Source organism: Tenrec ecaudatus, chromosome X (assembly GCF_050624435.1).
Source record: "Tenrec ecaudatus isolate mTenEca1 chromosome X, mTenEca1.hap1, whole genome shotgun sequence".
Lineage (NCBI taxonomy): Eukaryota > Metazoa > Chordata > Mammalia > Afrosoricida > Tenrecidae > Tenrec > Tenrec ecaudatus.
The window spans coordinates 78,687,450-78,702,126 of record NC_134548.1 but is presented as its reverse complement, the minus strand read 5'-3'; the positions used below and the strand labels follow the sequence as shown (position 1 = coordinate 78,702,126).

At 44.0% G+C, this 14,677-nt stretch overlaps 1 protein-coding gene across 1 annotated transcript; it reads left to right on the top strand.

Moving 5' to 3' along the window:
• The first annotated feature begins 12,901 nt into the window (after positions 1-12,901).
• On the top strand, positions 12,902-14,161 carry P2RY4 (pyrimidinergic receptor P2Y4). Its single transcript, XM_075539307.1, has one exon. The coding sequence runs from the start codon at positions 12,902-12,904 to the stop codon at positions 13,994-13,996; it is 1,095 nt and encodes a 364-aa protein (XP_075395422.1). The 3' UTR covers positions 13,997-14,161.
• Positions 14,162-14,677: the final 516 nt, after the last annotated feature.

Genomic DNA, 14,677 nt, shown 5'->3' with positions numbered 1-14,677 from the left:
GGACAAAGCAGGTGCATAAGCAAATGTGGTGAAGAAAGCTGATTGTGCCCAGCTATCAAAAGATATAGCATCTGGGGTCTTAAAGGCTTGAAGATAAACAAGTGGCCATGAAGCTCAGAAGCAACAAAGCCCACATGGAAGAAACACACCAGCTTGTGCGATCACGGGGTGTCAAAGGGATCGGGTAACAAAAAATCATATCATTGTGAATGACGGGGAGTGCAGATTGGGGACCCAAGGTCCGTCTGTAGGCAACTGGACATCCCATTACAGTAGGATGGAGGGGAGGAGATGTTGAAACATACAACTTTCCTCTAGTTCTTAAATGTTTCCTCTCGTCCCCACCTCCCACTATCATGATCCCAATTCTACCTTACAAATATGGCTAGACCAGAGGATGTACACTGGTTCAGATAAGCACAGGTAATCCAGGACAGATGAACCCCTCAGGACTAGTAGTGATACTGGGAGGGTGGAGTGACGGTGAGGGAGAAAGGGGGAACCTATTACAAGGATCTACATATAATCCCCTCCCTGGGGGACGGACAACAGAAAAGTGGGTGAAGGGAGACATTGGACAGCGTAAGACATGAAAATAATAATAAGTTATATATTATCCAGGGTTTGTGAGAGAGGGAGGGTGGGGAGGGAGGGGTTAAAATGAGCTGATATCAAGGGCTCAAGTAGAAAGCAAATGTTTTGAGAATGATGATGGCAACAAATGTACAAATGTGCAGGACACAATGGATGCATGTATGGATTGTGATGAGTTGTACAAGCTCCCAATAAAATGATTTTTTTTAAAAAGATCTTTTCATTAAAAAAAAAAGTTTGATGCCAACAGCTGTTCCACAGGAGAAAAATGTAGCTTGGTACACCTAAAGATGTAGAGGTAGAGTCTTGGTTCCTCTTTGATTGGAAATTTTCATTTTATTGAAAGAATGCCTTAGTTTGTCACAGTTCATTTGGAATTACTGAAAGTGAAGAAATAGTCTACATTCCATCTAGCAGGTTCTTACATGTTTATTGGCACTTGCATTTGCATTCCAGTTATGTCTTTGTTTCTTAATTTACCTGGGAATTTTTAGATCCCTGTAATTGATTTGTGTGCGCACATGTACAAGTGTGTGTGTTTTAGTAGAAAATAAAACAAAAATATAAAGCCAAACCTATTGCCATCACGTTGATTCTGATTATGGTGCCTCCAGTGTTACCAAGTAGAACTGTGCCATAGGGCATCCCAGGCTATCCTCTTTATAGAATCGTTTGCTAGGCCTTTCATCTGTGGAGCTGCTGGGTAGACTCAGATTGCTAACTTTTAAAGTGGTAGCAACTGACTTGTGAGTTTTAAGAGAAAATAGGTTGTGGCTGTTCATCTAGTTCTTTAGCGTATGTTGAGCTTCTAATGTTACTTTTCCCCAGAACCTCAAGGCTTTGTCCTAGTTTCTGGCACCAACCCTTAAGAGCCGAGATGGGAGGTTTTCTGGCCCACCATGAGAGAACCTTATCATTCCTCTACAAGCTGACCTGGTATCTCACTCTCTGCTGGTAACCTCATTGCTGCCTTATTGAGGTTGCCTTCTTTTCTTCATATTCCAGATCTGTTCGTGAAAATGAAATTGATCTAGATAATTATAGCTAATATTCTGGTGGAAATCACTGGCTATCAGGTACTATCTTAAATGCATTATGAATGCCATCTCACTTAATTCTCCTAATAAGCTTATTAGAGGGTCTTCACCAATGAGAACGTTGAGGTTCATACATGGTAGCAAACAATAGCAGTGTTTCCCAAAGTGGGCAATGCCGCCCACCTGGGTTATGCTGGAACCGTCCATCAAGGCTGCAAAAGCAGATGCCTGCACTTTACCCTGGATTGTGGGCCATAGAGCAAAGGTTTGCACTGAGTGATTTCTTTTTTCTGAAGAGAGGAGGCCAAATAAGTTTGGGAACCTGTGCAATAGAGGCAGATGCACATTGTTCTCTGTATCCGAGTCCCTGCCTAATAACCACTCCATTTAGCATATTGAGCTCCCTTTTGGTAATCAGTATAGTCGCGTGTACTTAGCCTAATTAATGAAGAATATTGGCCTGAGCATAGCATTCATATAAAGAATTCTCTATATGGGCTAAATCTGACCACTGAACTCCAGATGAGAGCGAGGGTCCTTGCAAAGGCAGGTGGACTCACTGAAGGTAACTGGGTCTCCTGTTACTGTGTTCATTAGCTGTGGCTTCCTGGGTGTGACAGTCCTCTTCATTCTCCTTCATATTCACCCCATGCTAACTTCACAACCACAAGATCTCAGGTCTGTTGCCTTGTCCTCCAGTTACCCAGTTTTACAGATTGGTGTAGCCTTCTCTAACAATTGGCAGGTGGTTTTTTCATGCATAACTCCATCACCCTACACCTCTCCCATCTTTACTCCACCAGTGACTGTTGACCGCCATGGGACTCTGTAACCTATTCTAGTCACTTATTCCCTGAAATGAGAGGCAAAGACTGATTGAATCCCAAGATTTGACCAAGTTCTATAAAGAAACTAGCCTCAACTCCTATACAATTATTAGAATGTATAATTTGCCCATTTTCCGTTAAATAGATATTTATCGAGCAGAAACTTGGTTTGTGCTTTCTAAGAACCTAACATCAAGTAGGATATGGGGAGTAGGTGACCAAGAACAGTGAAGGGTTTGAAATCTGTGTCCTCCTTGCAAACCAACAAGTTAATGTGCCACAGTGTAAAGGATGCTAGTGTAAGACTCCTGGATCGGACAAAGGGCTCCATGCCAGCCCAGCCAGCAGCATATTCGCATCCACTTCCCTTGCCTCTAAGCTCGCAGGATGGCCTGGATGGACTCGGATGCCTGGACAAATAAGCTGAATTACAGGAAAGCAACTAACCCTAAGTTTGTGTTGTTGTTATTGTTAGGTGTCCTTGAGTTGGTTCCGACTCATAGCAGCCCTCTGCACAACAGCATGAAACATCACCCGGTCCTGTGCCATTCTCATAATTGTTTTTATGGTCGAACTTGTGATAGTTATATAATTTGATGTTGACTAGACACACCTATTATGGGTATCTGGAGGACAAAGAAAATGCAGCAATGAGAGACGGGTTGAGTTTGGCCACTGACACCCAAGGATCTGGTTCACAGGCACTGGAGGTAAGATGAGAGCAGGTTGGAGGTTTGAAGTTTTAAGAGTTGTGTACAACTTGAGTCCATGGCACGACCTAGCCCAAGGGTGCTAGGGTTCTTGAGAATGTGTGAAGGGGGCAGTGGTGAAGAGGTGAGGAGGCCAATGGGCATCTTGCTAAGGCTAAGTGAGATTGAGTTGAGTTGACCAGAATCTGACCAGATTAAGTTAAGATTTTGGGGCCTGTGTATTGGTTCATATTGCCTGCTTACTTTATGGATGATGTAGCCTGATTTGACTTTCTTTCTTTCTTTCTTTCTTTCTTTCTTTCTTTCTTTCTTTCTTTCTTTCTTTCTTTCTTTCTCTCTTTCTTTCTTTTAATCGTTTTATTGGGGGCTCATACAACTCTTATCACAATCCATACATATATCGAATGGTGTAAAGCACATTTATACATTCATTGCCCTCATCATTCTCAAAACACCCACTCTCCACCCAAGCCCCTGGCATCAGCTCCTCATTTTTATCACCTCACTCCCCGCTCCCACTCTCTCATGAACCCTTGATACTTTATAAATTATTATTTTGTCATACCTTGCACTGTCCAACATCTCCCTTTACCCACTTTTCTGTTGCCCGTCCTCCAAGGAGGAGGTCATGTGTAGATCCGTGTAATAAGTTCCCCTTTCCAAACCACCCTGCCCCCACCCTCCCAGGACCGCCACTCACACCACTGGTCCTGAAGGGATCATCTGCCCTGGATTCCCTGTGTTTCCGGTTCTTATCTGTACCAGTGTACCTCCTCTGGTCTAGCCAGATTTAGAAGGTAGAATTGGGATCATGATAGTAAGGCGTGGGGAGGAGGCGGGGAGGAAGCATTTAGGAACTAGAGGAAAGTTGTATGTTTCATTGTTGCTACATCGCACATTGACTGTTTCATCTCCTCCTCGAGACCCTTCTGTAAGGGGATGTCCCGTGGCCTACAACTAGGCTTAGGATCTCCACTCTGCACTCCCCCTCTCATTCAAAATGATATGATTTTTTGTTCTGATGATGACTGATACCTGATCTGTCGACACCTCATGATCACACAGGCTGCTATGCTTCTTCCATGTGGGTTTTGTTGCTTCTCCGCTCGCTGGCCGCTTGTTTACCTTCAAGCCTTTAAGACCCCAGACGTTATATCTTTTGATAGCTGGGCATAATCAGCTTTCTTCGCCATATTTGCTTATGAACCCATTTGTCTTCAGTGATCATATCAGGGAGGTGAGCACACAATGATATGATTTTTTGTTCTTTGATGCCTGATAACTGATCCCTTCGGCACCTTGTGATCACACAGGCTGGTGTGCTTTTTCCATGTGGGCTTTGTTGCTTCTGAGCTAGATGACTGCTTGTTTACCTTCATGCCTGTCAGACCCCACACGCTATATCTTTTGTTAGCCAGGCACCATCAGCTTTCTTCACCACATTTTCTTATTTACCCGCTTTGTCTTCAATGGTTGTGTCGGGAAGGTGAATATCATAGAATGCCAATTTAATAGAAGAAAGTATTCTTGCATTGAGGGAGTACTTGAGTGGAGGCCCAAGGTCCTTCTGCTACCTTAATACTAAAGTTATAAATATATGCCCATAGATCTATTAACCCATCCTCATATATAAATATATTTACATATGTACATGCCTTTATTTAGACCTCTATAAATGCCCTTTGCCTCCTAGTTCTTTCCTCTATTTCCTTTGACTTTCCCCTTGTCCCAGTATCATGCTCAGTCTTCAGTTGAGTTTCAGCAATTTCTCTTGGTTACATTACCCTTGATCACACCCTACCAGGCCTCCTATATGCTCCTCATGACAAATTTGGATCACTTAATACCACTACCTTTCCACCCCACCATGTCCCCTTCTCCCTGATTTGATTTTCTTATGGATGTAAATACACAGGGTTCCAACTGGCATGATGTTTCTTCACATCAAAGAACATGTTTGTCTCCTCAGAACACTGGATTGATAGAAATGGGCATTTTAAAAATTGGAAACCCAAAAATGTAGGGAGACAAAAGCATGAAGTGGCTGGCTTACAAATGTTCATAGGTAGGGGAAGATGTTGATAGGATTATAGGATTCATATGTGGGTGTTCACATAACTGTACTTGTTAGGCCAAAATATTTTGTTTTATTCACTTACAGCATGTAAGCTTTAAATGGAGCTGGTAGTTTCCATATATATGTGTGTGTGTGAGGTTTAGCCTGTTGGCTGCAAATATGATTTTTATTGTTTCTGTTTAAAAATTATGTATAGCTGAAAAGTTATGTAATAGTGACTAGTTAACAAAAGGTGGTCTGTGGTAATTAGATGATTTTTCATCAACTAGGCACTCCTGGAGAGCCCTGGTGGAATAGTGGTTACATGATGCACTACAATCCTTAGCAGTTCAAAACCACCAGCAACTCCATGGGAGAAAGACTGGGCTTTCTATTCCCATAAACAGTTACACTCTTGGAAACTCACAGTGGGTTGCTATGATTCAACAAACAAGCCTAGTCCTTGGATTTAGAGGTACAGTTGGAGGACAGTGAGATGGACTCAATGGCAGAGAGAGACTCGGCTAGGAGCAGAGTCAAATTTATCAATCAGCCTGATGCTGTCTACTTAGGGGTGTGCCTCCCCCCAACCATCAAAACACACACACACACACACACACACACACACACACACACACCTAACTTCACCTTCCTGCTTTGTTATGTTTCCACAAACCATGGATCCACAGAACTCTGCATCCACTGGCCTGTGATCTTCCTGCATTTTGCATCATTGCATGTGGCTGTGTGAGTCTAAAGAGGGACATATGAACTATTTTTGACTTATGGACTTATGAACTGGACTGGGATGCCTTCTTGATATAAAATTTTGTTTTGATATAAAGTTCTTTCTTATACATCTATGAGTGTCACTGGATCTGTTTCTCTAGTCACCCCAGCCTAACACAGAGTCCAATCAATGCAAACACTCTGTCAATTCATCTTGTTGAAGATCTTCCTCTTTTTTGCTGCCCGGCTACTTTATCAAACATGTCTTTCTCCAGAGACTAGTCTCTCCTGACAACATGTCCAAAGTATTTGAGGTTAAGTCTCACCATCCTTGCCTCTAAGGAGCATTCTGGCTGTACTTTTTCTAAGACCGATGGCTTTGCTACTTTGATAGTCCATGGGATTTTCAATATTCTTTGCCAGCACCATAATTCAAATCCATCGATTCTTCTTTCATCGTCCTTATTCAAGGAAAGCTAAGGCAACCTACATCTTTTAGATGGAATATTATAAAAGCTTACCTAGGTAGTTGTGTCCTAATGTTAATGTTTTGGAAAAGGGTGTAGAGTGGTATGTGGACGCTTTCTGTGCTGCACTACTTTCTTAACATTTTTGTACATCTAAAACAATTTTTGAAATAAAATGTTTAAATATTTTTTAAAAGCTTATCTAACCTTTGCTTTGGAGGTAGACGCTGTATCTTCCAACCGTATTTTCATGCAAGCATTTTTCAAAAGAGAGCCCTATACAAAAGCAGTTAGTGCCTTTGCTGACAAGCCACATAGCAATGTAAGAAAAACTGTCTCCCAACATCACTTGCCCATTTCTACACTGTAGTTTTTTTTGGGGGGTGAATTTTCCTATAAATATTCCAGGGCATTGACTGTCATGATTAGTTTACCTGACAGAGGTTGGGGCCAGATCAATTTGCTTTGCTTCATACATCTCATGAAGGCCACAATCAAAAGGAATACAAGCAGATGAGGCGAATATACTGCAGTACTAACCTTAACCACACTTTTGCGCATCTCAGGGTCTCACAATCAGCCTGTTGAACAAGTCCCATAAATCACCAGGGTCTAACAAGAAAAAGCAGGTCTCTTCTAAGTGTATGCACTGACCTTTTCCCTTGACCTTAGTCATTAATGGAGGTTAAAACAAGACATATTAGTAATTACACAGACTCTCTCTTGGCCTACAAGCAGGAAATCCCAAGCACTTATGTCATTTGTAACAACCCGGGCCAGCAAATTGAGACTTACTTGAATGTCTTTCCAGGGCCAAAGGACAAATTTTACACTGTTTTTTTTTAATTAATTGGATGACTTTCTTTTCTTTTTATTAATTGCATGACTTTCATTGTAGCATAGCTGACCACAGATTAGGCAAAAGTAACGAGTCATTTAGCCCTTGGGGAAGCTTCACCTGAATCGTGAAGGGATGTTTCCTTTTGGCGAAATCTCCACATTTGCCTGAAGGCTATATACTCGATTGGTAATGTTTCTGTAGACGCTTGAAGGTTTCTTACCATCACCTCGAAGGTACAAGTCACCATGTTTTTGGGACAGAGTAAACATAATGCCTGGCTTCCAGACAAGAAACACACATAGTATGCCTACAAAGAAAGTTTGTTAACAGTTTTTGCCTCCCCGCTCACCTTCCCGTCACAGCTACACCATGCAGTGGGCAGTTTGACAGTGTCTCTGATGATGGTCTCAATGCTGGCTGGTCAACTTTGATTAATTAAGCCCAGTTCTTGGTTTTGGAGGTATGCGCTGATGGCAGTCAGCTTAGGCTCTCCTGCTGGTCTCTGCCACCTGCCAGATGGCATTTATCTATCCCACAGAATGATTGGGCAACAACTATGGGAATAGGGCTGGGGGAGAAATGTTGACCTATTTTGCATGGGAGGTGCAGGAATCAAGGTCACCCCCTGCTATTTCAGCATGAGTTCTTTATAAAATTAAGGCCAATAGTGATCCAACCATGGTCAGAGTTATCTGGCAGGAGATGGCAAACCCAGCAGCATTGGGTTAAATTGAAAGCGCTGGCCTCCATTTAGGACAGCCAGGTCAGGATGTTTCCCTCAAGGGGAAGATGTTCAGGATGAAGATGAAAGGCAAAAATCAGCATGGTCCTTCCTTTCCACACACCTGGGTGTTACTTTCCAAAATGGTGGTCCTTCCTCTACTGGGTAGTAGTTCTCCCTCTCATGTCACAAAATCCATGTGTCCTATTCCATTACAATCTTAACTCCTCTCCTCATACCACCATGTCCTACTCACAACCAGACTTTTCATCTAGAACAGCCTCCTAGAGGACAAAGGCATTCCTCCCCCCGCCCCCCCCAAACCTCACAGACTCCTTATGTCTCCCTTTGGCCTATAGAGGGGGACTTGTAGGGACTTGTAACTGAGCCTTGGTGGTGTACTGGTTATGAGTTAGGCTGAAATACATAAGGTCATCAGTTTGAAACTATCATCTATGGGAGAAAGATGACGCTTTCTGCTCCCGCTAACATTTACAGTCTCAGACACTCACAGGGGACAGTTCTATCCTATTATATAGGGTCACTATGTGTTGGGACCCTGTAGGAGACTTGATAAGTTGTGTGGTCAAATGAGTGACTCATATTCTTATGAACTTTGGTACTGTTGTTAGATAGGGGGTGGAACTTTCTGACTATCCAGGATAAATGCTGGTACTAATCTTTACAGTGGGCCAGACCTAGATTGACTTACAGAGTAGTAAGGAAGTGCCACTGCCTGTCGGGGGGTTCACAATAACCATTGCACTATTATGGCTTGCAGCCACCTCTCCAATTCTTCTTCATCAACAACAGTAAAGTGGGGAGTCATTTATTTCTCAGTTGATACAGTGTAACCTCACACCAAATCACAACGGTCATACAATTTGGCTTTCTAACTACTCTTGTGGGCTTTCTTCAAATTCCGTTAATTGGCACATGGTATCCTTATTCCTCTTTCAGAAAGCGATGCTTCTGGACTATCTCCTCCATGTCACTAATACTATTGATAACTGTAAAGAATCTGAGATTTTACTCTATCCCAGTCCATAACAGTTTCATAGGTGCTGATTAGAAGATACAGAGACAGCAAACTTTATTTTTTACCACATAGCAATACAGAGGGAGTAGGTTCACATCAGTTTCCCTTGTCTTCAGTTCCCACAGGGAAGGCGTGGATGGATCCACCCAAATCGTTCACAGCCTAGAGTATGTTGTTCTAGTGGAGACCTTGTCTCTATTTTCTGATGTTGTTTGCTATACAAACTACGGGAAAAAATAGTCTAGGGGTGCATAAGCAAATGTGGTGTAGACAGCTGATGGTGCCTGGCTATCAAAAGATCTAGCATCTGGAGTCTGACAGGCTTGAAGATGAACAAGCAGTCATTTAGCTCAGAAGCAACAAAGCCCACATGGAAGAAGCACACCAGCCTGTGTGATCACAAGGTGCCAAAGGGATCAGTTATCAGGCATCAAAGAACAAAACAATCAGATCATTGTGTGCTCACCTCCTTGATACGATCGCTGAAGACAAATGGGTGCATAAGCAAATGTAGCGAAGAAAGCTGATGATGCCCGGCTATCAAAAGATATAATGTCTGGGGTCTTAAAGGCTTGAAGGTAAACAAGCGGCCAGCTAGCTCAGAAGCAACAAAGCCCACATGGAAGAAGTATACCAGCCTGTGCGATCATGAGGTGTTGACGGGATCAGGTATCAGGCATCATCAGAACAAAAACTCATATTTTGAATGAGGGGGAGAGTGCAGAGTGGAGACCCAAAGCCCATTTGTAAGCCACGGGATAGCCCCTTACAGAAGGGTCTCGGGGAGGAGATGAGCCAGTCAGTGTGCGATGTAGCAATGATGAAACATACAACTTTCCTCTAGTTCCTAAATGCTTCCTCTCCCCCCACTATCATGATCCCAATTCCACCTTACAAATCTGGCTAGACCAGAGGATGTACACTGGTACAGATAGGAACCAGAAACACAGGAAATCCAGGGTGATGATCCCTTCAGGACCAGTGGTGTGAGTGGCGATACTGGAATGTAGAGGGAGGGTGGGTTGGAAAGGGGGATCTACATATAACCTTCTCCCTGTGGGACGGATAACAGAAAAGTGGGTGAAGGGAGACGTTGAACAGTGGGGAGTGGGGAGAGAGGGGAAAAATGAGGAGCTGATGTCAGGAGCTTGGGTGGAGAGTGGGTGTTTTGAGAATGATGAGGGCAATGAATGTACAAATGTGCTTTACACAATCGATGCATGCATGCATTGTTATGAGTTGTATGAGCCCCTAATAAAATGATTAAAACAATAGTCTAGAACAAAAGCAGTGCTTCTGCTCTGAAGACACTCAAAAAATGGAAAGTGCCGTGAAAAATTGCGTACCTGTGGGAGTCACAGAAATAAATTTGTAAAGGCTGAGATAAAAGACCTCAAAGACCTAATCCAAATATCAGTTTGCATGATTTATTTTGATAACTTTTTGGCCTGTCACCCTCTCGCTTGGAGACTCCCTTGGAGTCAATTACCTAATGGATTAGGTGGATTGTGAAAGACATTTGTAAATTCAGAGAATTTAGGAATTGGGGGATTAGAGAGAAGCGGCTTATATTTAGTAACTATTTGAGTTTTTATTAAACTGATGGGTACATTATGTCTACCAAATACTAACTTTCTGGGATACTATCTTAAGGCACTAAGTGGAAAGGAGATTAAAGTAAATAGATTTCGTACGGAGCAATGATTCCTTTGTGCAGAATAATAGTTTTTCAAGATATTTCCTACTGTGCCACAGAGAGCCATATTGGTAGATTCAACAAGGCAGAAGCCCTAGTGGTATAATGGTAATGACGTTCAAGAGCCACAGTCTCGGAAACCCACAGGGGCAGTTCTATCCTGTCCTATAGGGTCGCTGTAAGTTGGCATAGACTCGGTGGCAGCGAGCTTGGTTTTTCCATTCGTTTAGGGACCAAAATTCATGGAATAGCTGCTGTCAGGTAGACGCGGATAACATAGCATCTGTTCTCTTCCCCTCTTGGTCAGACAACGTTTGAAATGTGGCCATTCCTTTGGTTATAAAATTGGTTCTGCCAGATGGATGACCTTATTTCTCATTTGGGAGGTGCAAATAGAGATAGATAGTTTACTGGAGGCCAGATTTACGCTCTCTCCCTGTGAGACATTCCTGTTGACTAGCCACATGGAGCGATGCTGATGGCAGCCAGAGCTTTGGCGCTGAAGTAGCCACGGGGAGACCCACGCCAGCGCTGATATGCTTCCACCGCCACTGGGTCCGCAAGACTTTCCACCCACTGACCTGTGATCTTTCTTCCTGCATTAGATGTCATTACATGTGGTGTGTGAGTCTGAAGAGGAAATTATAGACTGGTGATGGACACCATAAGGGCTAATATTGGATTTATGGCCTTAACTTGGACTAAGCTGGGATGTTTTCTTAATGTAAAATTGCTCTTTGATATAAAGTTCTCTCTTACACCCACAAAAATTGATTCTGGTATTATCTGTTCAATGCTTGCTACTCACAATGCATACTCAAGACTCTGTAGTAAAATATAGTCCTAGTAAGGTTGGTAAAAAGTAATGTTTGAAATTGCTAAGTATTTTGAGAATGCAAGGATATTTCCAAATTACAAATTTTGTTTCATTTAAAGAGAATGATTTTGTCTAAGAAAGGCAGCAATGATGGACTCAAACATAGAAACAATTGTGTGGATGGCCGAGGACCTGGTGGTGTTTCTGTTGTCCATATGGTCTCTATGAATCGGAACCTCAGCACCTAAGAACAACAAAGAACGGTAGTGTGAGGCTTTATGCTGCAGAGGTTAAAAGCATGGGCCCTGGAGATAAACATCATAGGCTCGGGACTCAGATTTGTATTTATTAACTAACTGGTCAAATGACCCTGTGTTTCAGTTTCCTTATGTGTAAGATAGAGATAATCCCAATCTCACAGTGGTGTTTGACAATGAAATGAGTTAATTCATGCAAAATTCAAAGAACAGAGCTGGCACATAAATGTTAAAAAAAACAAAAGGAAAACATCTTGCCCTTGCCTATGTTACCATGTTACATGCTTATTTACCATGTATGGTCTTCCTGTCATTTCAGTTATCTCCATCTCTCATCTGTAAACTTGAACATTTCCTTGTGTACTTTCTCATCAACTCATTTATAAAGCTATAAAATATAGTTGGGCCCTGGTTTTCGAATTTGTACAATGAGTGGGTTGGACTAGATAACCTCTAAGGGACTTTCCAGCTCTGACAATCTCTCAGGGATGGAAGGAGGGACAGGCCCCTTCCCAGCACCGCCCCCTTGTATATGCCCTCTGACTGCCAAAGGGAAAGGTGTTAGAATCAGCTGTGCTCGTCTTAAAGGGGACCAGGTAAGAGATGTGTCAAGGTTCTTAGATAAGGGTGGTAATGAAACTCTTGGGTTACGGGCAGGCAGGGGAAGGGATTAGAGGTAAATATAGTATGGAGACACTGGGACCAGGGTGAGAGGAAATACCTTATGGGGAAACACTCCTCTTCACGGGGATAGACAGCTGCTGGAAGGCATTAGTAGAAAATCTGGGCACCCTCCACTTTGGGTGGCCCTACTAGGCCCCCACTCACTTCAGCTAGCCAAGCTCTGAAGGAGTCAACTGCAATAGGAGAGCACCTCATACCCACCCTTCTGAATCTCAGAACTGCTTGCTCTCCACTCTTACCTGGGTTGGACCAAGGGAATTCAGACAGGGGCCAGGCTGGCCTCCGTTGCATTCAGATGCACTGGTCTTAGCCACCACTTAATGCTTCCACTATCAACCATCCTATTCTATTTTTTTTTTTGGCGCTTCGGGGAGGGTCAGGAATATTAAGTACTCTCACTTCTGCCCTTTTCACCTCTAGGAGGCCATGACCAGTGCACCGTCTTTGTCGCTCAAATCCCTAGGCTCCCGCCCAGACCCAGGCAGCAATGAAATGGAGGTGGACTGCTGGTTTGATGAGGAGTTCAAGTTTATCCTGCTTCCTGTGAGCTACACAGTTGTGTTTGTACTGGGCCTGAGCCTTAATGCCCCAACCCTCTGGCTCTTCTTCTTTCGCCTCCGACCCTGGGATGCAACAGCGACCTACATGTTCCACTTGGCACTGTCAGACACGTTGTATGTGCTGTCACTGCCTACCCTCATCTATTACTATGCAGCCCGCAACCACTGGCCCTTTGGCACTGGGCTCTGCAAGTTCGTCCGTTTTCTCTTCTATTGGAATCTCTACTGCAGTGTCATTTTCCTTACCTGCATCAGTGTGCACAGATACTTGGGTATCTGCCACCCATTAAGGGCACTACGTTGGGGCCGCCCACGCTTTGCAAGTCTACTCTGCCTGGCAGTTTGGTTGGTTGTAGCTGGCTGCCTTGTACCCAACCTGTTTTTTGTCACAACCAGCACCAAGGGAGCCACCATCCTGTGCCATGACACCACTCGGCCTGAAGAATTTGACCATTATGTACACTTCAGCTCAGCCATCATGGGGCTGCTCTTTGGTCTGCCCTGCTTGGTCACTTTAGTCTGCTATGGTCTCATGGCTCGGCGCCTGTTTCGGCCCCTACCAGGAGCTGCCCAGTCATCTTCTCGCCTCCGTTCTGTCCGCACCATTGCTGTGGTACTGACTGTCTTTGCTGTCTGTTTCGTGCCTTTCCACATCACCCGCACCATTTATTACATGGCAAGGCTATTGGAAGCTGACTGCCGGATGCTGAATATTGTCAACGTGGTCTACAAAGTGACTCGACCCTTGGCCAGTGCCAACAGCTGCCTGGACCCTGTGCTCTACCTGCTTACTGGAGACAAGTATCGACGTCAGCTCCAGCAGCTCTGCTGTAAAGGGAGGCTTCAGCCTCCCATAGCTGCCTCCTCACTAGCACTCATACCTACACCTGAGGATAGTAATTACAGGTGGGGAACCCCCCAGGACAGTGTCTGCCCTACTCCTCGGGCAGGGAGATTGTAACACTGGAAGCCAGGAAATGAGAGAAACGGGGATGAGTGCAGGGCCGAGAGGAGGGGAAATAATAGTGACACCTGATATAAATGTTTTCTCCTCATTTGCCAGCTCTGGAAAAAGGCTCTGCCTCTGAGGCATAGAAAGAGGTAGGAAAATCATGTGTGACACCCATCTCCCCTAAGTCCTTCAAGTCACCTCCTCCTTTTAAACTAAAGGCAGTAGCAGTCGCCTGTCCGGTCGTACTTCTTTCTCCTTGTTCTTTCCCCTTGGGGAGCCATTTGCCTTGTTTCTTGCTCCAAAAAGGCTTCCCAGAAATTTACTTCAGTAATCCTTTTCCATTCCTTTTTCCTCTCACACCCGTGTATAGAATTCCCTCTCCCTAGCCAGACTACAGCATTCAACTGGACAGGTGGAGAAGGTGGGCGATCTCAGGATTGAGCTAATTTATCCCATGATCGGGGAATCAGCAGCGCGTCACAGGTGCCAAGGATGTGACATACTTAGTACCTACATCCATTTCCCAGTTCCCCCTTTAAAAAGGCTTGTGTCATCTACCGAAGTGCTGCATTAAGATGGAGTCCCAGAGAGCCAGTATGCCAGGGTCCCCGCATGCAGCTGGAAGTTTGGCACTGGGTGAATGAGCCCCGAGCACTACCATGGTGGTGGCGGCTCTAAGAAGTCTCAAAG

Bases quoted from the DNA above. Each gene is read 5' to 3' on its own strand.
- P2RY4 (XM_075539307.1), top strand. From the start codon at position 12,902: ATGACCAGTGCACCGTCTTTGTCGCTCAAATCCCTAGGCTCCCGCCCA.